Source organism: Typha latifolia, chromosome 4, assembly GCF_019914945.1.
Source record: "Typha latifolia isolate L0001 chromosome 4, TyphaL0001v2, whole genome shotgun sequence".
Taxonomy (NCBI): domain Eukaryota; kingdom Viridiplantae; phylum Streptophyta; class Magnoliopsida; order Poales; family Typhaceae; genus Typha; species Typha latifolia.
This window is the reverse complement of record NC_133089.1, coordinates 17,511,342-17,537,363: the sequence shown is the minus strand read 5'-3', so window position 1 is coordinate 17,537,363 and position 26,022 is coordinate 17,511,342. Positions and strand designations below refer to the sequence as shown.

The window sequence follows — 26,022 nt, the reverse complement described above, 5'->3', positions numbered from 1 at the left end:
GGTTCGAGATCGCTAGTCGTTTCTACCATATTCAAGACGAGGGATGTTCTTGTAACGATTTCTGGCGAGAGTCTCTCACCATCATGTAGAGTATTTCTTCCCTCCTTTTTATCCAGATCAAATTTCGTATGATTAACACTCTTTTTTTCCCTATACCACAAAACTTGTATCAGAACATAAGTAGTGCTGCTCCTCGAGCTTCCTGCTTATTAAAACCGCAAGAGTTTAATAATGGCTGGGAGACACGTGGATACTTTGAAGACGATGGCTCTAGTTACCTTTGACAATGGGTGTCTGGACTTTGGAAGAATTCATTTCATATGGAATGAATGCAACATAAATACTGCCGTATTCTAAGAGTTCCACCTGTGCTGCAATCCACTGATTTTATCAAACATTATACGAAAATATCTCTTGCAGCAACGCGCATTCAAGACATTTTCCAAATGAATCAATTCAGTACTTCCCAAAAGTTACATCTCGCGTAGAGAATCCTAGACAATGGTGAATTTTGAAGGACCATAAAGGCTCGTGCTTCGTTTACACTAGAATCTTTACCTCATCAGAAAAAGGCAGAAACAATATCGGTTGACCTATATGCTGATTAATAATCAGTGCAGTATGTTGGTCAAATAAAATGCTAATCTTTAAGCACTTGCAACATGAAGAAATGGAGCGGCCTATGTTACCTAGCCACTTGGTGAAGATTTTACATGTCTCGGCTTCATAAGTCCCTTCTTACAGTTGCAGGTCTAACTCTCCAACTTTTAGTAAATAATCAAGCAGAGCTCGATTTATGTGTTCCTACTAATTCTTGTTTGACGTTTGAAATAAATGTGCCTGGACTTTGTTCGAGAAGTAGTTTTCAAGCCTGCAGCCGAAGAAGGAAAGAGAAATTAGCTAGAGAAAGGGTCATTTTCCCCCATAAAAGAAATAAATGAATAAATAAATACTTTTGTTATGACAGTAGAAAGAAGCAAGATAAAATAATGTGAAACAGCACAGTCGATGATGCCTTACCGCGTAGAACATTTGTAATATATGGTCTCAGGGGAGTTGTATGTGCGAGCATTTAAAAACATTCTCTTGACGTCAGCAACAAACATCTCAAAAGTAACATAATACTGCTCTGACTCCAGTCTCTTTGACATTGTCCTCAAATCTATAAAGAAAGTGAGCCCACAAATCATTTTTAAATGATACAAGCATGTCTTCAGAACAAACAGTTTGCTACTTACCCATTGGATCTTTAATGATATCATAATAATCAGGTACGTCTCTTGCATCTACCGGTTCCCTAAATGGCCAAGCATCTGGATGCTCATTCATCATCTGTCAGCAGCTATATGTTTATTCTATATGTTTATGACACAGTAGAAAAGTAGGATATACTATGTGAATGGCCAACGTGTATGTTTATCCTATTGAAAGATAACAAAAAACAGTTTTGAAGAAACCTAATGCACCATACTCGCAAACAACATGATTAAGATCATAGAGAAGAGAACACAAGGAAAAGAAACAATCCACCAAACTTGCCTTCAAAAGTCCTCGCATAAAGACTATCAGTTGTTGCCGATAGGCAACGGTATCTGTTCCATTTGCTGTCTTAATTCTTGAGTGTCCCCACTGATCAGGAGTCCAACCTGCTTCCTCTGCATTGCAATATAATCTTGAATCAGAAAATTATCAATAAGCAAAAGGGTGCTGGTGTGCAATATTCTAGAAATTACATAACAGTATTTAGAGGCTCTTTATATATTAGTAAAGACCTCCAACATAGCCACTAAGAAAACATCATATGCATATGCTCATATAAACAAGTTCATTTGCAACAGAAAAATGGGTTTCTTAAATATCATTTTTATCAAATTAACAATCAAGATAACATGTTAAATGTAGTAGCAGACTGGCAGGAAGAAAATTGTTTGACTAAAACAAATTCATGACAATTCCTGAGCAAACTGGAAGAAATAATTGTAAGAATAGTCAACTGTATTTTCCTGCTTATATTTCAATACAACAAAAGATTCTTTTCTTCTAGTATTGTAACACTGCAGTGCACTTTTAGCTTCTAGAATGCAAGTATTTCCATTGATGCAACATTGACATTGCATAATATACTGCTATCAATGTAACAAGTAATTAGCAACCAAATATATTATCAACACTAGATACTAGCAGCAGTGCCAAACTACCAATAGCAGAGAATGGTTCAGCTGATCTTTTTCATAGGGGCATTTGGTTCACGGATATAGTGGGTTTTGTTCATGAATGCACCTCTATTCATTGGTGAATAGCAATCAAATAAACCCTCTCTCTTGGAGACAAATTCAAGTCAAATGAAAATATCTTTGCAACCTATTGTGGATCAGATTTAGCAATAAAGCCCTCTCATAAGAAACATTGTGTCCGACCTGAAAATTTTCTAAGAAAAGCTGTGTTACTCACTGAGACCAGGGATGTCCTCAGGTTTCATGGGTTTTCTTGGGATACCTGCTTCTTTCTGGACAAGAAGAATTTTTTTTGTTAGAATCTATTTATCGGTAACTGAAGATAAAAAATCAAGATGATAAACAACTAAACTGTAATAAAGATCATGATAACAGAGCTAAAATACAATAAAGGTCATGATAACAGAGCTTCTGCTGCAGTCTCTTCAAGAAGGTCAAGCAATGCATAATTTGCACTGTTCATACTTTGAGCCTTCTACTTAGAACATACATTACTGAGCCAGATTTTCATAAGCCAGTCACACCATGGCCCCTTATGGTATGACACTTAAAGCTTTTACTTCTCTATTCATAATCTTAATGGTCTGAAGTTATCATAAGATACCAAAAGCTCCGCAGCAATATGGTTATACTCTTGAGAGGACGCAGGGATGATAGCCCAGTTGCTCAGATAGGACAGCACTAGATATCTTGATTCTATATGAGCATATAACTATATAAGTATCTCACTGAAGTACTGGCTGCTGAATACCAAGTTAACTTGAGGCCAGCATTGAAGTTTCACTAAGATATCCACATTTTACAACATATCAAGTAAATTTAAGATAAAATGTAAAAGCAAAAAGATGAAGTAGCAGCAAATGACATAATCTGGTGATGAGTTCTGGTATACCTACATTAAAGCCATCTTCTGCAATTGGAAATACCTTCAAGTTGCTTCAAAAGTTGAAAATTGGTATATCAATGCCAATCTACCTTGAACTACGGTCATCATGGATGCCAATAAGCATACATCAGAACACCATATTATTTTCGTCCATTTCCGCCATCTCGCATATTCCAAAATTACCTACTGACTTGTTTTATATCAGTTAAGTAAACAATCAATGGTGTCACACATCATATGATCCCTCATACTCTCAGCAGGATAAGTTCTCAACATGCTATAGATTGGGTGTTTGGGTATATGCCGTAGAGGAGCAACCATGGAAGACATAAATAGAATTTTTCACAAACAAAGACTGCCTTCACTATTTCAATCTCCATCGGAAAACAAAATAAATAGAGAAAATGATTATCAATAATATTTACTAAATCATTATAAGCAATATGTACAGACTTAAGGACCATATATATAACCTTTTGAAAGTCAATTCCGGGATAAACAATGTGACAGTTGGAGAGATCTTTAATTTTCTCATCAATTGCCTGCATTAAAATATAAGTATATGAGACGCACTGAAATGATAATTTAAATAAACTACATGTGACAAAAGAAACCAAATAGCAAAAGGCTTGTCATTTGTCAACTATCGGTGTCCATGGCCTGTTCTATCTTCAAAATTTTCAGAAAAGTATCAGAGATCATGCTGACTCAATTGGTCATTGTGACAACTATGTCTCCATCAAACAAGATACAGGTAAAATCTTGTATATCAATGTCAAAGAAGAGAGGGGAAGGGCTAAAGGATAAGAGTTGGAATCCTGCAGATGTAGAGGTGAAAACGGGTCAAATTAACTCCGACCAGACTCGCTACCCAACCCGATTCGGATAAAAAAATTTTATTCGATTCGGATACAAACTTGAATATGAATAGAAGTTTAAAAAAAAACCCCGATACGGATTAGGATACGAGTCGGATATAATTTTCGGATTCGAATACGGATATCAAATATCCATTTACCCACATACTTTTTTGAATGATTTACAGTTTTTACTTTGCTTATTTAAATAGTGAATATTAATATTGTTATTAATGATGTGTTATATATTATTTGTAGAGATTAATTTTTCTAATTTTGATTTTGATATATATTTGACATACAAAAAGTTTATTTTTTTTTAACTCTTAATATTTTTGTATTAATTATATATAACTAAAAAATTATAATTCGTTTAAAATTCGATTAATATCTATTTAAGAACCGATCCTCTATTTGAAAATTATCCATATCCCTTTTAGTTAGAATATGGTTTTAAATTTTGTTATCCATCCAATATCCGCATCCGGACTAAAAATATGGATCCGGATATGGATTGAATACTATCCGGTCCGTATTCGATCCGTTTTCACATCTATGCAAATAAGTTCAAGAGGAAAGCATAATTTGATATTGGACTCTGAGTGAGCAGTGTTTGTTTAGTATAAAGTTATAATTGAACTCAAATGGACATGTTGGGGCTGGTTATTGTAACCATTTTCCACTTTACCTGCCTTTGTTTGCGTATCATTGTTGCCAAATCTGTATAGGGAAGTTTTGGAAAAATCTTGCACTCCATCAATATTCCTCCATCATAGTCTTTAATGTACCTGTATTGGAGAAAGTAAATTGTAAGCAAGGTGGCAAGCTAAATATAATGCAGATGGAATCATTATGGAGGAGACTATAAGTAAGGTATCAAGCTAAACATAATGTAGATGGAATAACTACGGCAGAGACTGCATGTAGAGCATGATTTTTAAGGTACACTACGTAATCAATGAAAATGTAAAAAGAAAAAATATCAACCTAAGAGCAACATTTACAGTAAAGTTCATTATTACTTAACAGTCACCAAACTTTGAACAAATGGAATCCATAATTGCAAAATAACTTGCATACCCCAGCCATCTTTCTTTCTCCAAGGTGATCTCCTTTGTGAAGCCCTACAATGTATGTGTGCAGCACAGTGTAAGTAGATGCTTGAGAAAAGAACTTTCTTTGAGAGTATGTGGAATTGTTCAATGATAAAGTTAACCATAACTGCAGGGTACAGATAAAACTATCAAATTCCACAAGGATGACTACTGCAATTTACAGATGAATATATGGTCAAGCAACTGTGAAGTGGAACACAAGTATATTTTGTGTCTCTCTAAGTGTGTGTGTGTGTGCATGAGAGATCAGAGAGACACAGCATATAGTTTCATGCTAACACAAAGTTTCACAAGACTTGCAAAATAAGGTCATGAATGCCTCTGTTTTGCCAATTTTCAGTAAATTATGACGAGGAAATATGCTGGACAAAGCACATCCTATGGCTTCATGGCTTCACAACATCATATCATGGAACAAAGACAATTTGAACCAAAGGGGTTAAAATATAACTATAAACATCAACTAACAAGACTCATATAGTGCACCTGCTTTATAAAATAGATGACAGCATTGTTGTCCGCATATGTTAGAAAATGAGTAAGCCCATCAACATCACGAGCATGTTGTTTCAAGTGATTCATCAATCTTGTGCCATAACCTTTAACTTGTTCATCTGATGTGATTGCACAAAATGCTATCTCTCCAAATTTTTGACTACAAGAAATTATTAAAAATATGTAAACATATAGTATGCAGAAACCCAAAAGGTAGAAAAGAAAAAAAGCGATGTAATAGTATATATACAGCAGCACGATACTAAATATATACATACAGTGGAATATGTCAGAACTCAGGAAATTAGACAAGACAGATGAGCAGGAAAAGGAAAAGAATAACACTTGGGAGACCTTATAATGGCCTGAGCTTAAAACATAACAGATTTGAACCTCAAATCACAGATCATCAATGGACTGATGCTCTTCTTTCATCCACCATACTGAACATGCTTCTTCTCATCAGACTAATAATATAATAACACTTCTCATTAGCAGATACCCAGTGCTACGAAAATTAGTGAAATGAGGCTATTAGCATTTGTCCCTCCTAGCTTGAAAGAAAAGAATTCCAAAAAGGAAATATCTTGAAAAGAATATTTAAAAGGAGGCTACCAAGCAAAATGTGCCACCAATTGGATTGCATGGATATGCCTGTTTGAGCGGTGCCAATCTTTGGTAATAAAGGGAGATACTGTACTCAAAACAACTTACTTCGAGTGAGATGATGATGTAGGACAACGTCTCGATTGCAGAGTTGAGAAGAAGAAGTAAAAATAATCAAACCCGTGGAATCCACCAATCAGGTCGTCGAAATCCACCGATGTTGGAATTCACTGACTAACACTTAATATGCAAAAACTTTCAAAATATTCATTAACCTATAGATGATTACAAGTTTTTATATAGGCAAAATAAAGTAAAAGACAAAAGAAGAGCATAGCCCTAGAAAGTGACTAGTCACAACTCTAGTTAAGCCAAAGGGCCACGGGTGCAGTCCTTTTATGCCTACGAAAATAAACGTGACGAAAAGTGGTGTCCCTGCCAACTCTCCTAGGGTGAAAGAAATTTGACTCAGTCGAGTGGCTCTGATAGTACTCCAAAATGTCAGGATCAAGCTGCTGTAACTCCTCGCGAGTGATCCACGTACAATCAGACTCTAATCGCCCGTGCCATTGAATGAGAAAACGAAAGTAGTATGTGGCACAACAGGGATGTTTGGAAGGGTAGTAGATGTAGCATAGGGTTCGGTGGGGATGTGCATAGGCAGTGGTAGCTGCAACGGTAGCAGTGTCTGTAGGGACGGTAGTGGCAGGACTACGCAAGAGCTACAACAGCAGCGCGATGGCGGCGACGGTGGAGATGGGTTGCGGAAGCGACAGCAGAGATGGCTGCGATAGAAAATTACAGCAGTGGGTGGATACGACAGGGGCAGCCGCGGCAGGGGCTGCAGTGGCAGGGAGTAGCAGCAGAGGAGGTTGCGGCAAGGTGCAGTGACAGGGACGGCTACAGTGGCTAGGGGAAAGGCTGCTGCAGCGGTAGGCACTGACAGTGGTGAAGATGATGGCACGGCAGAGCAAGGGCTGTGGAGATCGGTAGCAGTGTCGTCCGTGGAGGTCGGCGGCAGCGTCGGTCAACAGAGGAAGATGGGATGATGGATGTGAGTGATGGCTAGGGCTAAAGAGGAGGAAGATAACGATGGATTTGGATCGGGTTGGTTCGGTTGGAGATTGGGTTTAGTTAGGTGGGTGTGGGTTGTGGGTAAATGGGTCGAGTTTGGGTAGGTTTCTACCGATTCACTAAGGTTAAAAGATAGGCTAGGTTAGGCTAGTGGGCTCAGTTGGCTAGTAGGCTTTACGTTTTGGAATGATGAGAGATTTAGATTAGTGGGTTAATGAGTTTAGATTTTAGGTTGGTTGGGATTAAGTTAGGAAGGTAGATAAGATAGGTATTAATCCTAAAATTATGAAAATTAATTCTCAAAATTATGGAAACTACTCCCTAAAATTGTGGAAATTAATTCCCAAAATTATAGAAACTACTTCCTAAAATTGTGAAAACTAATCCCCAAAATTATAGAAATTAATCCCAAAATTATGGAAACTAATTTCCCAAAATTAAGGAAAGATAAATAAGGAAAAAATTATCTTCTAAATCTGAATTTCTAAATTTTAAAATTTTCAAAATTTAAAATTAAAAATAAAGATGAAACAAATAAACTGAATTTCGAAATTTGATTTTTTTTTCAGAGACGCTTTTTTTCTTTTTCAACAGATGCTCTTTCTATTTTTTTTTTTTTGATCTAAAACAGGGAAGAAAATCTATTGAATAAAGCTTACTTGTGATGATATCCTTGAGATTTGGTGACGGTGATAGTGATGGTAATGGTTTATTATTTTCCTCGTTAAGGGTGATCTCCTCGCGTAACTCGGATCCGGATCCTAATGTAATCGGGCGACGTATCTCGTAGTGATCTAGTGTTTATGGAGCAATTGATCTGACGAAGAAAAGATGAGGCACAGCGTAGAATCCAAATGGTGGAGCGTCCATAAACTAGAAAATAATCTGCTCTGATACCAAAGCTGATGCAAGACAACGTCTCGATTGCAGAGTTGAGAAGAAGTAGGAAGAAATAATCAAACCCGTGAAATCTACCAATTGGGGTGTCAGAATCCACCGAGTTGGAATCCACTAACAAACACTCAATATGCAAAAGCTCTTAAAATATTCATTAACCCGTAAAAGATGATTACAAGCCTTAATATAGGCAAAATAAAGTAAAAGATAAAAGACGAAAACAGCCCTAGAACCTGTGGCCCTTTGGCTTAACGAGGGTTGTGACTAGTCACCTTCTAAAATTCCGACACCCGATTGGTGGATTCATGTTGTCCTGCATTAGCTTTGGTATCATAGCCCACGGGTTTGATTATTTCTCCGTACTTCTTCTCAACTCTGCAATCGAGACGTTGTCCTGCATTAGCTTTGGTATCATAGCAAATCGTTTCCTAGTTTATGGACGTTCCATTGCCTGGATTCTACGTTGCGCCTCATCTTTTTTTTCGTCAGATCAATCGTTCCATGAACACCAGATCGCTATGAGATTTGTCACCCGATAACATTAGGATCTAGATTCGAGTTACGCAAAGAGATCATCCTTAACGAGAAAAATAATAAACCATTACCATCACCAAATCTCCACACAATGAGATCATCACAAGTAAGCTTTATTCAATAAATTTTCTTTCCCCATTTTAAATCAAAAGAAAAAAGAAAAAAAAAGAGCGTCTTTGAAAAAAAAAATCAAATTCCGATATTCAGTTTATTTGTTTCATCTTTATCTTTAATTTTGAATTTCAAAAATTTCAAAATTTAGAAATTCAAATTTAGAAGATAATTTTTTTCCTTATTTATTTTTCCTTAATTTGGAAAATTAGTTTCTATAATTTTGGAATTAATTTCCATAATTTTGGAGATTACTTTCCACAAATTTAGGGAGTAATTTCCATAATTTTGAGAATTAGTTTCCATAATTTTGGAAATTGGTTCCCATAATTTTAGGATTAATACCTATCTTATCTACCTTCCTAACTTAATCCCAACCAACCCAAAACCTAAACCCATTAACCCACTAACTTAAATCTCTCATCATTCCAAAACCCAAAGTCCACTAACCAACTAAACCCACCAGCCTAACCTAGCCCATCTTTTAGCCTTAGTGAATTGGTAGAAATCTACCCAAACTCGACCCGTTTACTCACAACCCACACCCACCTAATTAAATCCAATCTTCTCCAACCGAACCAACCCGATCCAAACTCATTGTCATCTTCCTCCTCTTTAGCCTCAGCCGTCACTCACATCTATCATCCCATCTTCCTCTGTTCGTCGACGCTGCCGCCGACCTCTACGGACGACGCCGCCGCCGATTTCCACGGCCTTTGCTTTGTCGTGCCATCATCTTCACCACCGTCGCTACCGCAGCCCCCCCCCCCCTAGCCACTAGCCACTGCAGCCTCGTCGCGGCCGTCCCTGCCGTTACACCTCGCCGCAGCCTCCCCTGTTGCTACTCCCCGCCACTACAGCCCCTGCCGCGGCCACCACTACTGTTGCAATTTCCTACTGCAACCGCCTATCCGCAGCCATCTCTGTTGTTGCGACCACTGCTAGCGCTTCCACCGCCCCTGTCGCAGTCCATCTCCACCGCCGTCGTCACACCAAGTTTGCCGTCATTTGCCGCTCTCAGCCTCCTACGCTGTCCCGCATCCTTTGCCATTCTTCTTGCCCCCGGCCGCCACCGCGCGCCGCCATCGCAGCCGCCGCTATCCCCACCAAATGATGATACTTATTTCATGGTTCTCAGAAAGAAAGAATGTTGGACCGCAGAAATCAAATCTTAGACATTGAGCATATATATTCTCTGTTTAGTTTGGTAAAGGCTTAGGTCATCAATTTAAAAATGTTGTATCTTGCAGAAGATATGAGGAGGGCAGGAGGTGAAACAAATAGCCTAGCAACATGGTTATAGCAGGTGGAGCTAGTCCAAACTTGTAGGGTATTTGGGCCCTAGACTGATTGCTTCAGAATTATCAAACCCCTCTTCCTTATGCAAATTATCAATTATGCATTCTTAGACAAGTAAAGACCAACTCATGCACTGCTCACATGGACCTCACTCACTGTAAAACTACACAAAAAATCCTTTAATTGATAAAAAGCAAGAGAAAAGTAGGGTCATAGATAGGTCAAATATGTTTAAGTAAACACTGATATTTACATATCTCGTAATTCGTGAAAAAAAATAGTAGACATCCCACTGGAGAGAGAGGCTATCTAAAGAGTCTCAAGGCTATCTAAAGACCATCAACCAGGTTAAAATGCAGAACATTTTCAATATGATAATAATATCATCAGCTTCACCTTTTATAGGGACGGTACGTAATGCCTCCAACAACCAAATTATGCCTGATAACCATCATTGACTTGTGGCTTCTGCAGCAATTAAAAAGAAAATGCAAATTTAGTTAGACGCATAGTATAGGCAAGATATTGAATTCTGATTCAGAGAACTCAAGTTAGTTCTTCATTCCGCAACATAATGACAAGAACAGAACAGAACAGATTCAGCCTCTTCTACTTATCTATCAGAAGTCGGAAATTTTATTCTAGAAAGAACAAAATAAATAAGATATTTTTACCTATCCATGACAAGGCGAACAATGTACTCCTTGGGCATATTAGGAAGTTGCCGAGCAAATATATTCTTCAATCCAATAAGCCTAAAGAAAGAAAATCAAAATCTTAATTACAAATGTGCAATTTCAGTTGGAACTTTCAGGTACTTTCCAATAACATTCAAATACATTGAGATTATGAATATATAATAAAGTACTATACAGCTGAGCCTTGAAACTTAGTGAGAGGAACAGTAGATGGAAGGAGAAGGGGATCAACTAAAAAACATACCATATCATATGTTCGTCAATTCCATCATTTGCATAGCACAAAAATTTAAGTCTTCCAGCATCTTCCTGGGAGTAAAAAAAACTATTCAAATACATATTAGGAAAGAATGGACCTTATGATGTCAGCATTCTTTTGACTAGCAGATTTTTTATTTCATGCCCTTTCAAGTTAACCATGACTAAGGGAACATTAATTGCAGTGTTAACCAAAAATACATACACTTCTGCAGGTAAGCTCGATGGTTTTTTCCTTTAAATAATTACGCTATATTCAATTATGTGATATGAAGAGAAAAAATATCTCGTCCACTGTTATAATAGAATAGAACACATGCTTTTGGTGACATAAGTTCTATTTTATAGAAATACAAGTAGAAGTTCCAGATGTTCTTTTATTCCAAACATAGGTTTTACTTTAAAGAATTACAAGAAGCAGTTTATAACTTCCTAAACTGTTTTAGCTAATTTTACAATTTCTTGTAGCCTATGTGCCAAGGTTATCAACATCTACTCGATTAAGCAATCAGTTCAACCATATTTAAAAGTATTTAGTAGCAATACAGCTAGAAGTTTCATATTTTCTTTTATTCCAAAAGTAGGTTTCACCGTAAAGAATTTCAGGAAGCAGTTTATGACTCTGTATATTGTTTTAGCCAATTCTACAATTCAACACACACGCACACAACAAACCTAAAAAAAGAAAAGAAATCATTTTTCCAACAAAATAACAGAATGTTTTACCTCTCTCTTCAGCCCTTCTTCCCTGGCACTGTAAGCTCCACTCGTCTGTATATTCTCGGTAAAAATCCCCTTCACTGTGTCCTCCTTCACTACGATCCCAGGCATCAAGCTCGCCGCATTGGCGGCATTCTGTTGTCCTGATTGAGCGGCATTCCCATCCTTCCCACCAATCTCCGCTGCTCCACTGCCCGGAGCCTCGACCTTAGGAATCGGATTACTCTCCGGCTTCGGTGGCTTATTGCTCCTAGGGTTACCAGAGGCGGCTCCCCCCCCAGGGGTTTCTAAGCGTGCGGTGGTGAATGTCCTCATGGAGTCGTTGTCCTCCTCCTCCTCCTCCTCGTCATCGTCTTCCTCGTCATCGTCGTCGTCTTCCTCATCCGAGTCGTCGTCCTCCTCCTCGCGGGCGCTGATGCTGTCTAGGTCGTCGTTGGAGGTCACGGCACCGGCGTCGGAGAGAGAGAAAGGTGCGGCGGCAGAGGCGGCGGAGGGGCCGGGGGCGCCGGGAAACTTGCGCTTGTGATGGACGGCGCTGGAGGCAGAGGCGGAGGCGGAGTGGGAGGGGGAAGGTGTTTGAGAGCTCCGGGATCGGACCGGATCCATCTAGGGTTCGTCGTGGGTGTGCAGAGGAATTAGGCTTTTACTTCTAGCTTGCTTCTCCCTCACCGCCGGTACGGCTTCGACCGACCAAGAAAGTTTTGCAAATTAGTTTAAATCATCGTATATGGATGCTGAGTTTTCCACGTTCTTCAATTCAATTGGAGCCCATGATCTAAGCGGGCCAACCAACACGGGCCGGCCCAATAGGATATTCCCTCCGGTGATGGGAGTGGTCCAGTGCCATCCGACGGCTTAATTAATAAGTTTAAGCTAATCCAGCCTTGCTTAACCCATCGAGATGTCATTATTAATATCATATAATAAGATGGATTCCTCTCATCTCCATTTTTTTTTCTTTCAAAAAGTAGATAATTAATATTTGCCTGCATTAAAATATTATCCAATCCAATGACCCTTTCAACAGTCTGTAGAAGGTAATAAATAGATAGCTCACTCAGATCAACTCTTCTCCTTCTTAATGCTCTAATTCCTTCGTAGTAGTATAAATTAGAAGGGCTTATTCTTATCTTCACTTGTTCCTTAATATATAATGGAGCAGTATAAATATTGGTTCATTATACGAGTCAGCACGTCGAAGTCTCATAGACATTGTTCCAGTACAATACTTAGATCAATCATGCAAAGCTCTCCATATCTTATAAACGTAAAATAATATATATCAAATAAAAAGAATAAACACAAAATCTGATGTAATTTGCAAAAGTTATGGTGGGTTCTCACAATATACACCTTATTGCAGGGGATATTTGGAAAAAGGAACACCTAACCTACTTACCTAACCACCTATTCGAGATATTGTAATAGATTTTCTTCTTCATCCTCCGATCGCTCGAATCTCATCCCCTACTCCCAAAACGTTCCCCGTCGGATCGTTCCGATCTACAGGTCAACACAGCCGCCGGAGACGCGCCATTGGGTCATCGCCTCGGCGGACTACCACATGCGGCGCTACCGGCGTGGCTCCGCCGCCTCTCTGGTGAGTACACGTGCCCGGTTGCATAGGCGCAGGAGAACGACGACGCCTGTGAGGGGAACCTTTGTGTCTCTTATATTTACACAATTTTCCGTTTTTTGCAATTGCGTCCCTTCTTGGTTTGGTAACTAATGCACTCGTCTGTGATTTTAAGCTTGAATATTGGAGGATTTAAGAATATGTATTTTTGAAAGAATGCGTGCGATTTCTATTCCATTTATTTATGCAAACTATTTATCATCCTTTTTGATATAGATCCTTCTGCGTATTTCATCTTTAGCCTGCCTGTGAACATTCATTATTTAGTCCTACTGCGACTTGTGTATAGTTTGTTTTCATACAACTTGTTGATTAACTTTCTAAGACATACTTTCATCCTGGATGTTTATGTATAGAGATGTATTATCTTCCCTTTTCGTAGGACTTCTGAACCAAGACTAAGTTTATTGAAAGCTTTCTTTGATCAGCCTTGAGAATAAGATCGTCTTGTGAGGTTGCCAATTTGTCATGTTTCAGTTTCCCATTCTTATGCTAGAGGTGACCTTTTCTTCCCAGCGAGTAGCTTGGTATACTTGTTTCATGTTTTAGAGCTAGCTTGACTTACTTAATTCAAACTTTGGTTTTTCTTTTACCAAATGTCACGCAATATGAGCAGGCCATGTGTTACTGATTCTGTGGTGCAACATATAGCCAATAATCCATCCCCACCTATAGAGGTAGCAACAAGAGATGCTTATGTATATTGTATCTCCACTGTGCTTTTACTCAGTATGTGCTTCATTCCTCTAGTTTGGTTTCTACTTTTTACACACAAAAATTCTGCTTTTTAATAGTTTATCCAGTAATAATCTTTTGCAGCCTTAAGTAACCTAACCGACTTGATTCTTGCCTCTGCTCCTGTTCTTTTGCTTTTTGACATGAGTTCAACTCCTCCTACAAGCAAATATGTCCGTGCCATTTCAGAGAAAATCTTGTGGGGGCATTGGAAGTTGAGAACAATAGCCTAGACGTCTTTTCTAAATGGAACAATAGAATTGGGTTAATTTCTCATCTGACATTTAGAGCATTTGGTACTCATCCTGCAATAAACATCTTTTGGTTTGGGAGTTACTGAGATCCCTAGTTGCTTGAAGCGGGATGGGAATGGGTCAACATATGCTATATTGTTGCAAAGAAATGATTTTTGAAGCACTTAGGAAGTGAGAAGGGGAGTGACTTTACGAAGAGATTCAAAAGCTGATTTGCACATAGGTAGAAATTTTCTGCTAATATATTCACAGCTGCTAATGGATCTAATGGACCTGGAGCAAAATGCATTGCATTTGTTCTGGAAAAATGGATGTGCAATGGAATATCAATGTTGATTCGCTAGTAGCTCAAGTCACGAAGAATATATAACTGCTGCCGCCATAAGTTCATAATCTCAAGCACTGGAATGACTCAGAGTTCTTTAATTAGAATGTTCTATGTTAGTTCTCCACTTTCTGTATGGAACTAAAAGCCTATTACTAAAGCTTGTTATGCATATGTTTCTCTAGTCTCACTTTGTCTAACTCTCAATATGATTTATGAGATTTAAGTCTATAAGTTTGTTTCTGGTATGGATTTCTATTTTTGTGCATGCTGAACTGATAAGCAAAAACTTGCAGATGTACATATTCATTTTTTTTTTTTTAAAAAAATTAGCCTCTTCTCCATACCTCTCAATGTGAACGTTTTTGCTTTATTCTCTGTTCTTACATCGAAACTTCTCTTCCTCAGATTGCACAGGATTGCTGCCAACTGCATGGTCCCATGTTTACTCTATATCTTATGATCTTATTCATATGTATAGATGGGAAGGAAATTGAGGGTGCAAGCAAGCAACAGGTCTGGGGGAACTGGTCAAATGACGGTGCAGGAAGGCAGCTAGTAGTGCTCATGGAAGAAGGTATCAGGACAACACTGCCATCCATTGTGTCCAGGACCTTTTACATAATGTCATTTCTCCTCAAGATGTTCATCCATCGTTCCGACTGCAAGTCAGAAGCCTCTGTCATCAAGCCCGAACCAAATGCCCCTTTATAGGCTGAGCTCTTCATCTGCACGTGCCCAGCAACTACTCCTGAGCTTAGGCTCTACTACTTGCATCATAAACCTTCTGCAAGCATTGTTTTTTCTACTTTCATCTTTTCTTTTGGGGTGATTACAGAGCCTACTATGCAGAACTCACTGTAATTTTTTTTTCTCAATTGGTGGTATGAAGAGTAAAGGGTGGGTCGGTGAAGGTCAATGCTGCTGTTATTCCTGTTACTATGGCGACCATTCACTACTCACAATACTTCATTGTGGGGGTTCTTTTATTGTTTCATGCTATTTGACAGATCAGGTTAAGTGATGTATTGGATGTGTTTTATTTATTTATGTGCATAATGTGTGTAACATACAGAGGTTTTCTTATGTAGATAATAATAAAGAAATTAAATTATTGATAAGCAGTGTTTTTTGAGGAGGGTGGATTCATAAGAAGCCTTGCCTTCTTTGCTTCTTTCAGTCATCTAGATTGATTGGCTTGACACCATCTTTCACAGTTGGTTATAAAAAATTTATATCTTTATTTTTTGCCAATGCAGAATCCAACTTAAAAATGAAGCCTATGTCATCAGGCTGATTTCTCTTTTTTGCTTACTTCCTCTGGTTATGCTGAAATGATAACAATGCAATTGGTGCTTATTCTCTTGTGCAACCCAATTAACAAATAATTTTGCCTACTTAAACTAAGCAATCAACTTCCCATCAATAATATCGTATGTCTTAGAAGAATAGCACAGGTGTTACAAGACAAGAAATGTATGACTGATATGATTCCCTTGCTTATCTTTTCTTCTGCGCTCATCATGAACTTGTTCAAAATCTTTTTACACATGGCAAGCAAGTCTCCTTTATACAGTTGAATAATACGCAAGAAAGTGTCTAATGGTTGGTTTCAGTATCAAGCATTCTACCTCAGAAACTTCTCTTGAACTTGAAGTAACAAAAAAGAAAATGCATATATAGCTCATGTCATCTCCTTTTGTCTTCCATTACCTTCAGTGGCTTGATCCAGAGGACCTTGCTCCAGAGCCTCTCATTATTCTTAGCCTCTTACATGAGGAGACAAACATACTACAGAAGAGCACAAAGAAAGAAGAGGGATGTCAACATAAAAGCCCATAAAATAAAATCCAACACTCTCATCAAACAATATACTTACTCCCATGGAACATCTCCAACTAACATCAAGTCCCCATCTTTATCTTCATACGTGACTACATATTCTGAACCATAATACCCATCCATCATCAAGTTTTCTCCTGATATAAAAGATGATAAAAGATCAAGACTATAAGTTGCCATATAGTTTCCATACATATAACAGATTGTCTACTAATATGAGGCAATACCATCGATCCTCCTACGTACCTTGAGAAAAACAGCTGAACATGTCCTCCAAGGCATATCTAAGCTCCTTATAACCTTCATACAGCCTGAGATCAACTTTCCTCAGATAAGGAGCTCCATCCATGCTCACTTTCACATACACTCGCCCCGTCTTCACTGCTCGGAAGCTCTTCTTCCTATAAGACCGGATCGGCGGCCATCCTACTGTTTGAGCCCTGCCGTGTTATAATCGTTAAGCAATCACTTCTCCAGTACTCGTGCAACTCGCACTCACATATCTAATATATATACGAATCATGCTCATCTCATAGAATGACTTACTTCGCCGCAGGCTTAGCTTCGCAACGGCTCTCGGCCGAGTCAACCTCCGACGAACTCCTCTTTGGGCCGCTCGGTCCGGTTCCTGGCAGTCCAAGTCTCAACTCGGTTGCTTCTTGTTCCATTCTTTGCAACTGCAACTAGCTCAAGGTGATGTGGTTACAGATGTTACATATATAAGAGAGAAGATATAGAGGGAGTTATATATAATACTAACAACTGCTACTCTGCATCTATATATACTAATAGTAGACGATCTAGGTAGGGGAATGTGATTATACTTTCTTTCTCTCAAGGCATTATTATGCATGGAATTAAGTGGGGGCAGTGACAGTTTGGGTAGAGAGGGGGTTGGGGGGCACATTTGAAGGGCAATGCTAGACTAATGTAGGGCAGGCCAGGCCACTAGATTGGGCATTTGGCCTTGGTTTTGAGGACAAAATTCCTTGGAGGGTGGTCCGATTGAGTATATTAATATATTCTTGTTAGCAATTGGATCTTGGGTGCATGTGAGTGGGGTCTTGGCCCATGGGCCATGCGGTTCATGTTGGGTTCCCTACAAAGGTATAATATATCTCGGGGGGGCCACACCCATGCACATGATATGTTTTTTTAATTAATAAAAAAAGTTCTTTTTTCTTAGATTTTTTTCGGTGTTAGAATATATATATATATATATATATATATATATAATAAAAATTTTAATTTATTTTTTAATTTATTTTTATATTATGTTATTGTGAGTTTGTAGGCAAAGCTTTGAGTTTTGGGCACTCCCATGGTCATGTAGCAATCCCCACGTGTATAGCCATAATTAGTGGCAACATGATGATGCTCCAACTATAGCTTGACTTCTTGTCCAACTTCTGGTCCATGTATGAGTGGGAATGACACCTAGCTAGCAAATTAAATAATTAATGGAACATCCACCAATGATGTACACTACTGCTACTTTTCTCTGAATCAGTGTGCTTGGTCTACCATTTAAAACGAAAAGGAAAAAAAGGAGGAGGAATTAGTTTTGGACTTGTTATCAATAATATTATAAGTGGATTGAGGAGGAGTTGTAAGTTTGATGAGTTAGCATAAGAAAGCTTAGGAGACAGGAGAAAACTTATCTCCTGTGTTAGATTCTACATATAGACAAAGCCAACACAACACGTCCAGTAGATGTTTATTAAACAAACCTATTCCCCTTCGTGCCAGCCAAGGCAGTACAAATCCCTTTAAAGCTTGTGGTTGGATGTCTCCTCCTTTGTTCATCACCATCCCCTTGATTGATCCACTCATGCATGCATATATGGATCGAGCATTCAGTGGCCCCCACGAGTGGGGACAGAATTTAATCAGTCGAGTTAGAAATATTAGAGGTAGTTAACTAGATACATATATACAAACATATCTTGTAGTTAACTCAAGGATGCATGTACGTGGTAACTGCAGCAGATGATGAACAAAGACCTAACACATTTGTCTTTGCCAGCGATCGAGTGAGTGACTGCACACACGCGTGTTCCGAGACACATTCGTACCCACGTATAAATTAGAAGCAATTAAGCATTCGCGTGTGCATGTGGAGTTGTCTGGACCTGTACGAGCACTTGCACGTGTAATCTTAATAAGATCCAACTAATTGCTTCCTTAAATGCGTGCCAAAGTTTGAATTGGAATTTGGTGCCATCTCCATTCATATAACAGGGCTTTGCAGATATATAGTGAAAGAAGAGAGAGGAGAGTCATGTGGGCTTCCACCAGAAGCAGCAGCAATATCTGTGGCCGAATTAAGGACAAGTTGAGTGACATCCAATTAATTAATGCACTCACCATATACATATATGTATATATATACATGCATGGTTTCAAAAGTGACATCAAAGTACCTAATATTACCCACTATATCTATTAACTCTTCGAATCTAGCTCGATATAGGAGCTGACCAGGTTCGACGACCGTTTGGCGACAATGCCAACCTAAACCCACGTTAGAAAGGCCTTCTAATTCTAACCGTCGTACACTACTCCCACTTTGACCCCATGCACATGCTTTACTACTCCACCCCTATACCTGCGTTGACCTGGCCCCACGAGGAGCCGAGCAGAATCTCGCCTTCCCATTGGCTGCTGCATCTCCAACTGCCACGCATCTATTCCATATATAATATATTATATTATATTATCATATTAAGAGAAGAATATCCTTATATTCGAAAAAATCGGCCCTTGCTCTATCTCGACACGTGTCGGTTACTCATTTGGCCCAACCGATCACGTTTCCATGCACCCCGCCAACCATGGAATGGACGACAAAGGGAGCCCCACTCTATACATCATTCAACTCTATACAACTATTAAAGTTGCTATCTATGTATATGTGGGATATATATATATATATATATATATATATATATATATATATATATAGTCTATTGGTATCCTTTCTTCTCTCTTGCTATCTTAACTAAGCTTTTGAGAAGGGAAGGAGAGGAGGAGGAGGAGGAAGAGAGACTTAACTAGGGCTGGAGAATTTGGTTGAGTTGTTCGAGTGGCGGCATGGCGCCGGATAATTTCGGGTTAGGGTTTGAGGAGACGGAGCTCCGCCTCGGGCTACCGGGTGATGGAGAAGTCATGAAGAACTCGGCGAAGAGAGGCTTCGGGGAGATGGTAAACTTAAAGCTTCAATTCTCGACTAGGAAGGAGGAGGGAGTAATATCGGAGACGGAGAAGGCGAAGAGTGCTAACTTTCTTGCTTCTGTCAATGATCCTGAGAAACCTCCCGCTCCCAAGTACGTTCTCTTTCTTTCTAATTTTCAAAATATTGTGTTTCTTTGTGTGAACAAAATAAAGTCTATTTTATTATTATTATTGTTATGGAAATTTTGAGAATATTAGGGCACAGGTGGTGGGTTGGCCGCCGGTCCGATCATATAGGAAGAACATCATGACCGTCCAAGCGGAGAAGAGCAAAATAGATCACGAAGGTGAGAAGTCCTTAAACGGCGCATCGCTCGTGAAGGTTAGCATGGACGGCGCACCTTATCTACGCAAGGTGGACTTGAAGATGTACAAAAGTTACCAGGAATTATCCACCGCATTGGAGTCAATGTTCAGCTGTTTCACCATAAGTACGTACGTGAAAAGTTACTCATAAAACACTTAGATTTTTTTTTTCAAACTTTTTGTAAGCTTATGCACGCTGTTTGTAATAACTAAACCACCAAATTAGCTAAAATGTTTACTTTGTTTATTGCATATATAAGATCTTGTGAAATGGATAATGATAAGTATATTTAATCACCTTGGAGAATTTCTTTTTTTTTTTTTTTAAGATTCTTGTCTTAAAAATTAAGAACATAATCTACTTAATTAATGATGTATCTCTATCAAATATGAAGGCAACTTTGATTCACAAGGAATTAAAGGAAAAGACTTCATGAATGAGAACAAGTTGAAGGATCTTCTAAATGGTTCAGAGTTTGTGCCGACGTACGAAGATAGAGACGGGGACTGGATGCTCGTCGGCGATGTCCCTTGGGAGTAAGAAAGAATTTTCTTTTCCGTTTGATCTTTAAAGTAAAGTACCCGTCTGACCCTAATTCTAGTATTAAAATTTAACCTCTCTTAAATCAATATCCAGAATGTTTGTAGAGTCATGCAAGCGTTTGAGGATAATGAGAGGATCAGAAGCCAAAGGACTTGGTCAGTAATCTCTTCATTCATAACTTGTTCATCAATTGGCCATTCTCGTTGACTTAGATATCTGTCACAGCACCAAGAGCCATGGAGAAATGCAAGAGGAGAATCTGAAGTTGAAACCATCAAGTTGTGTGCGATGCTCTTTAAATATAGATATCTATAGTTGTTTGAAGCAATGTGGTATGTGTAGTTCATGGATATTAGAAGCAATAATACTGCTCTTGTGCTATGTTATTAAGTCTAATTTGCTTGTTTAATGTATGGTTTATGTGATGCACTGTACTGTTGCTATTAGTTGTATCTGCAAGACAATCTTATTATATTATTCCTTGGTGCGTAATAAAAAATTGTGTGTTACTATCTAATTATGAGAATCTTGATTAGTTATTCCTGTTCTGGTAATTAACTGCTATATATCAACAGTCATGTAGAGGGGAGCAGGCCATGTGTATGGTGGTGAGAAACCAATTAGTATCAACTTGATTGATATGTGCAGTAATTAATTTTGATAATTAAGGCCAGTGGTCCTTCGTGGGATACAATTTCTTACAGTAATGAAGAAAAGGACTTAAATATTCTCATCTAGAAAGTAAATTGATTTTGGAAAACAGATCTAGCTTTGGAACTCAAGCTACAGTATTTTGGGTTGACAGTGATTTAAAGGCACAAAAGGAATGGGATTCTGCAGAGGATCCAATAATTGGTATATTTTGAACAATATTAATGGTGATTATTCTATAAGAACTGAGATAGTTGGGCCCATGCTATTACAGCCCACTTAACCCATGGGCTTTTATTAATCCAAAATGACTTTTAAAAAAAAACCCAAGAAGAGCGGCTCTCTTTCTAAGGCCATCGAAACAAGGAGAGCCATGGCGACCTCTCTCTCAAACCTCCCCTTCTGCGCCACCGCTCTTCATCCACAAACACTTGGATTTCGATGTCTTATTTGTTCCTCTCAACTTCTATTATGTATTGTTAGTGTAGCGGCTTAAAAGTTTTGCATATGGTGAAACGTACTTTTAGATAATTTTTTGTCCTGACAAGATGTTATATAACTTGGAACTTAGAGTGAATAAATTTAGGATTGAAATTTCGTGTGAAATGAGAAAAATTGGACTAATGGGCATTGTAGATGAGCCTTTTTAAAAACGAAATTTCTGATGATCTTTTATCAGCAACAAAGCTATTACATCGCCCAAATACGTCGATTATTGTGCTGACAAATATATAGATTAAAAAACATAACAACACAGGAAACATACCGACAGATATAAGAGGTACATAGTAACTTTATTTGTGATAGAAGGGGTAGATTGTATAGAAGGTCTGTCCAGCAGTGATGAGCAGCAAGAAAATGGCAGCCAACAAGGAAATGATCAACCAAGGATTGCTAAAATGATTGCGGACAAGGATCGCCCTCCACTTCTGCCATGTTGACAGTCGATACTTGTTCACATCTACGCACAAGTCTCTGAGGTAACTATCGTCAGATGCATAATGAACTCGACTGCATAGGTGGCTGAAGAAATGAGTTGCGTCTTGGTCAGCGGTCATCCTGTTGGTGAGAATTCCAGTCAGGTGCAACAATCTCGCGTCCTCAGGAGTGTTGAGTAAGTTATCCATGAAGGCAGCATAGACAGTTATCTGGCAAGAGGTGTCGGGGTAGCACTGCTCGAAGGCGATCAGATTCCGAAACAGGGAGTTGCTGTAGTCATGCATCTCAAGAGGTGGGATCTCCATGACTCCTTTGTGAAACTTTATGTCCAAGAAGCTGCTGGCATTCTTACTCCTTTGAACTTGACTCCAGCATCTTGGAGCTCCTTTGCACTTGGTATCCAATGCGGTGCTTCCTCCAATATAGCGTTTCGGGAGGATTGGTTTGGCTGGCCACATTGAGGTATTGACAAGTAAAACAAATGGAGCAGATGGCGTACTCTATGATATCTGGTAGAGAAGGAAGCATCCGCTCTGCTTGGATGGATTCTGCTGAATAGACAGCGGCAACAAGCTATGAGATGATTTCGCGCGTCATCAAAATCTTCTGGTTCATAGTTGCTGTTAAGCAGTATGAATAAGAATATGATGGCATCCAAAGGGATCTGGTTCTCCAACAGCAGCAGATCATATCTCACCAAGTTCCAGATCCAGCATCTACCGATAACTTCCATGGCATCCAAGAAGAAGCTTTGGGAAATTAACTGGGTAAAATTAGGAAACACGCAAATTTCTTATACTGATGCTAAAAAGTAAAGAGTTCATAATTATGAGCTGACATGTGAAGTCACCCTCGCATATAATTATCCCTAATTAGCACAAGAGCTAGATATACCTTGCTGTGCAATATGCAGCAGTGACAGCGAGCATACCAAATTGTTCAGAGAGAGGCGCCAAGAACAAATGAGTGATCGAATTGCTTCCCCTTAGATAATTAGAAATCAAGACTGCAGTGTTGAGTTTAAGAAGACAATAAGTAGACGGTATTCCTTGTTTCAAAATAAAAGGTCAATGACGTTGCTCTTTTTGGCAACTAAAAAAGAACTTATTAATTAATTAGCGAGATGTACGCGGTTAGACTAATGATCATTTTGTATCCACTTGAGAAAGACTTGACTTGCATACCCTTAAAAAATTAGCCACTCTTATTAAAAAATAGAAAGTCAGTAACCTGCTCTTTTCGGGCATTAAACAAAGAGCGAGACGTTATAACTACCATTCGTCAAGTCCTTCTGATTAATCGTCGCCTATCTAATACAACCATGCTTCTCTAAAGAATGTCACACTATGATATATTGTTCAATTAATGTCAAAAAAAATAAAATTAAGATTGGCATGATGAGTAGGAGCGTCAGTTTTGGGAGCAAATTAAGTCAGGTTGTAAGGAAAGACGAGAGAGTGCTACAGTGGGCTGCAAGAAGAAAAAAAATTAAAAACAGAAGTAAACCACCAATTTTTAGATACAAAGTATTGGTGGAATAAGTCGACATGTAATGTCCAACTTGGTTGTCTACTGTCAGATAATGCTGAAACAATGAATGGAGCAAGAAATGAGGAGGGATTAATCCATCATTCTCACCAACAGGATGACTGCTCACAAAGACGCATCTCGTTTCTTCAGCCGCCTATGCAGTCAAGTTCACTATGCATCTGACAATAGTTATCTCAGAGACTTGTGTGTGCGTGTGAACAAGCATCAACAGTCAACATGGCACAAGTGGAGGGCAGTCCTTTTCCGCAACTATTTTAGCAATCCGTGGTTGGCCATTTCGTTAGTTGCTGGCGTCCTTCTGCTGCTCCTCACTGCTGCGCAGACATTCTTTGCGATCTACCCCTTTTATCACAAATAGATTTACTAGTTATGAATGTATATGCCATGTAATAGCTTTCATGCTAATAAAAGATCACAACTTTCGACTTTTAAGCAGGGGATTTTTCTTTCCCTACCTTTGATGGATTTGGTAGAACAACACCTTGGAAAGAAGAATGATTATCTTCAGCCATTGAGGGTAATGAAGGTTTCGATAGATTAGAATATGACTGCAATAGAACTTGGTTGCTAGGGTTCTAGCTCTGATACCATGTAAAAGGATTAGAATGAGAAAATTGTGTATTTCATTAAGATGAATCAAGTACATAAATAGGAGGAGATTACAACAATCTCTCCTACAATTAAGCTTGTCTATCCAACAGATTAGAATAGAGCTGTTATATACAAGGAAAGTAAATAACAAACATATTAACCAAATCAATAATAATAGTAATAAAATCTAATTTTGATATTTCTTTCCTGATTTTAATATTTCTTTCCAATAAACACCCCTCTCAAGTTGGAACCAAATCTGATTTCAATATTTCTTTCCAACAGTCATTCCAGATCCGATGCGCGAGACGATGTTATGTGTTTTGGAACTTAGACTAAAGAATTTTGGGATTGAAATTTCTTGAGAAATGAGAATAATTGGACTAATGAGCACCATAGATAAGCCCTTAAAATTCGAAAGTTGTGATCTTTTATTAGCACGAAAAGCTATTACATCACCCAAATACATAGATTGTAGCGACAAAATATATAGATAAACCGCACAATAACACAGGAAACGTACTGACAAATGTATAGAAATATGGCATGCATTCATGCATGCATAACTAGTAAATTTATTTGTGATAAAATGGGTAGATTGTATAAAAGGTTTGTCCCGCAGTGAGGAGCAGCAGGAAAATGGCAGCCAAGAAGGAAATGATCACCCAGGGACTGCTAAAATAGTCGCGGACAAGGGCCGCCCTCCACTTGTGCCGTCTTGACAATTTATACTTGTTCACATCCGCACACAAGTTTCTGAGGTAACTACGGTCGGATGAATAGTGAACTTGACTGCATATGCGTCTGAAGAAGTGAGCTGCGTCTTGGTCAGCAGTCATCCTATTGTTGATAATTCCACTCAAGTGCAGCAGTCTCGAGTCTTTAGGAGTGTTGAGTAAGCAATCCATGAAGGCAGCGTAGACAGTTATCTGGAAGTTGGTGCCGGGGTGACACTGCTCGAAGGCGATCAGATTCCGAAACAGTGAGTTGCTGTAGTCATGCACCTCGAGAGGTGGGATCTCCATGACTCCTTTCCGAAACTTTATGTCCAAGAAGCTGCTGGCATTCTTCCTCTTCTTGAGCTTGACTCCAGCATCTTGGAGCTCCTCTGCACTTGGTATCCCATGCGGTGCTTCCTCCAATAGAGCGCTTCGGTACCTATATCGGGTTGGCTGGGCATATTGAGGTATTGACAGGTAAAACAAATGGAGCAGATGGCATACTATTGGATCACATTCAGCAGAGAAGGAAGCGTCGGCTCCGCTTGGATGGATGCTGCTGAATAGCCTGCGGCCACAAGCTACGAGATGACTTCCTGCGCCATTAAAATCTTCTGGTCCATAATTGTTGTTGATCAGCAGTATGTATAAGTGTATGATGACAACAAAAGGGATTTGGTTCTCCAACAGCAGCAGATCATATCTCACCAAGTTCCAGATCCAGATTCTACCGATAACTTGCATGCCATCTTCATCTGTCGGCTCTGTTCTGCTTATCTCAGCACCCTCGGAATGCTTTAGCAGGAGATGGAGAATGAAGCATCCATCAAGCAGCATCATCTCAGCTAAATCATCGCTGCTCATTTTGATCTCATCCGAGTAGTAGGCTCGGATTGTGGGCTCCAGAATCT

At 38.9% G+C, this 26,022-nt stretch overlaps 4 protein-coding genes and 1 long non-coding RNA gene across 5 annotated transcripts; 2 read left to right on the top strand and 3 right to left on the bottom strand.

Annotated features, from left to right (window-relative positions):
• Positions 1 to 414: 414 nt before the first annotated feature.
• Positions 415 to 12,509, bottom strand: LOC140785907 (histone acetyltransferase GCN5-like). The gene is made up of 13 exons (XM_073134008.1): positions 11,791 to 12,509; positions 11,051 to 11,115; positions 10,783 to 10,863; positions 10,505 to 10,576; positions 5,579 to 5,747; positions 5,058 to 5,101; positions 4,666 to 4,765; positions 3,594 to 3,662; positions 2,452 to 2,506; positions 1,540 to 1,655; positions 1,239 to 1,332; positions 1,021 to 1,162; positions 415 to 871 (listed from the first exon to the last, which is right to left on the bottom strand). The coding sequence occupies exons 1-13, from the start codon at positions 12,388 to 12,390 to the stop codon at positions 808 to 810; spliced, it is 1,671 nt and encodes a 556-aa protein (XP_072990109.1). The 5' UTR covers positions 12,391 to 12,509; the 3' UTR covers positions 415 to 807.
• A 698-nt stretch (positions 12,510 to 13,207) lies between these two features.
• LOC140785727 (uncharacterized) lies at positions 13,208 to 15,855 on the top strand. Its single transcript, XR_012108503.1, has 2 exons — positions 13,208 to 13,384; positions 15,143 to 15,855. It is a non-coding gene; the product is annotated as an uncharacterized lncRNA (long non-coding RNA).
• Positions 15,856 to 16,345: 490 nt separating this feature from the next.
• Positions 16,346 to 25,947, bottom strand: LOC140786998 (uncharacterized). The gene is made up of 5 exons (XM_073135726.1): positions 25,252 to 25,947; positions 17,123 to 17,234; positions 16,823 to 17,016; positions 16,614 to 16,713; positions 16,346 to 16,525 (listed from the first exon to the last, which is right to left on the bottom strand). The coding sequence occupies exons 1-5, from the start codon at positions 25,853 to 25,855 to the stop codon at positions 16,450 to 16,452; spliced, it is 1,086 nt and encodes a 361-aa protein (XP_072991827.1). The 5' UTR covers positions 25,856 to 25,947; the 3' UTR covers positions 16,346 to 16,449.
• Positions 19,545 to 21,177, top strand: LOC140786777 (auxin-responsive protein IAA30-like). The gene is made up of 5 exons (XM_073135422.1): positions 19,545 to 19,902; positions 20,009 to 20,241; positions 20,512 to 20,653; positions 20,754 to 20,815; positions 20,886 to 21,177. Exons 1-5 carry the CDS (start codon positions 19,670 to 19,672, stop codon positions 20,921 to 20,923), a joined length of 708 nt encoding a protein of 235 aa, XP_072991523.1. The 5' UTR covers positions 19,545 to 19,669; the 3' UTR covers positions 20,924 to 21,177.
• On the bottom strand, positions 22,000 to 23,987 carry LOC140786988 (UPF0481 protein At3g47200-like). The gene is made up of 3 exons (XM_073135713.1): positions 23,889 to 23,987; positions 23,145 to 23,256; positions 22,000 to 23,013 (listed from the first exon to the last, which is right to left on the bottom strand). Exon 3 carries the CDS (start codon positions 22,706 to 22,708, stop codon positions 22,106 to 22,108), a length of 603 nt encoding a protein of 200 aa, XP_072991814.1. The 5' UTR covers positions 22,709 to 23,013; positions 23,145 to 23,256; positions 23,889 to 23,987; the 3' UTR covers positions 22,000 to 22,105.
• Positions 25,948 to 26,022: the final 75 nt, after the last annotated feature.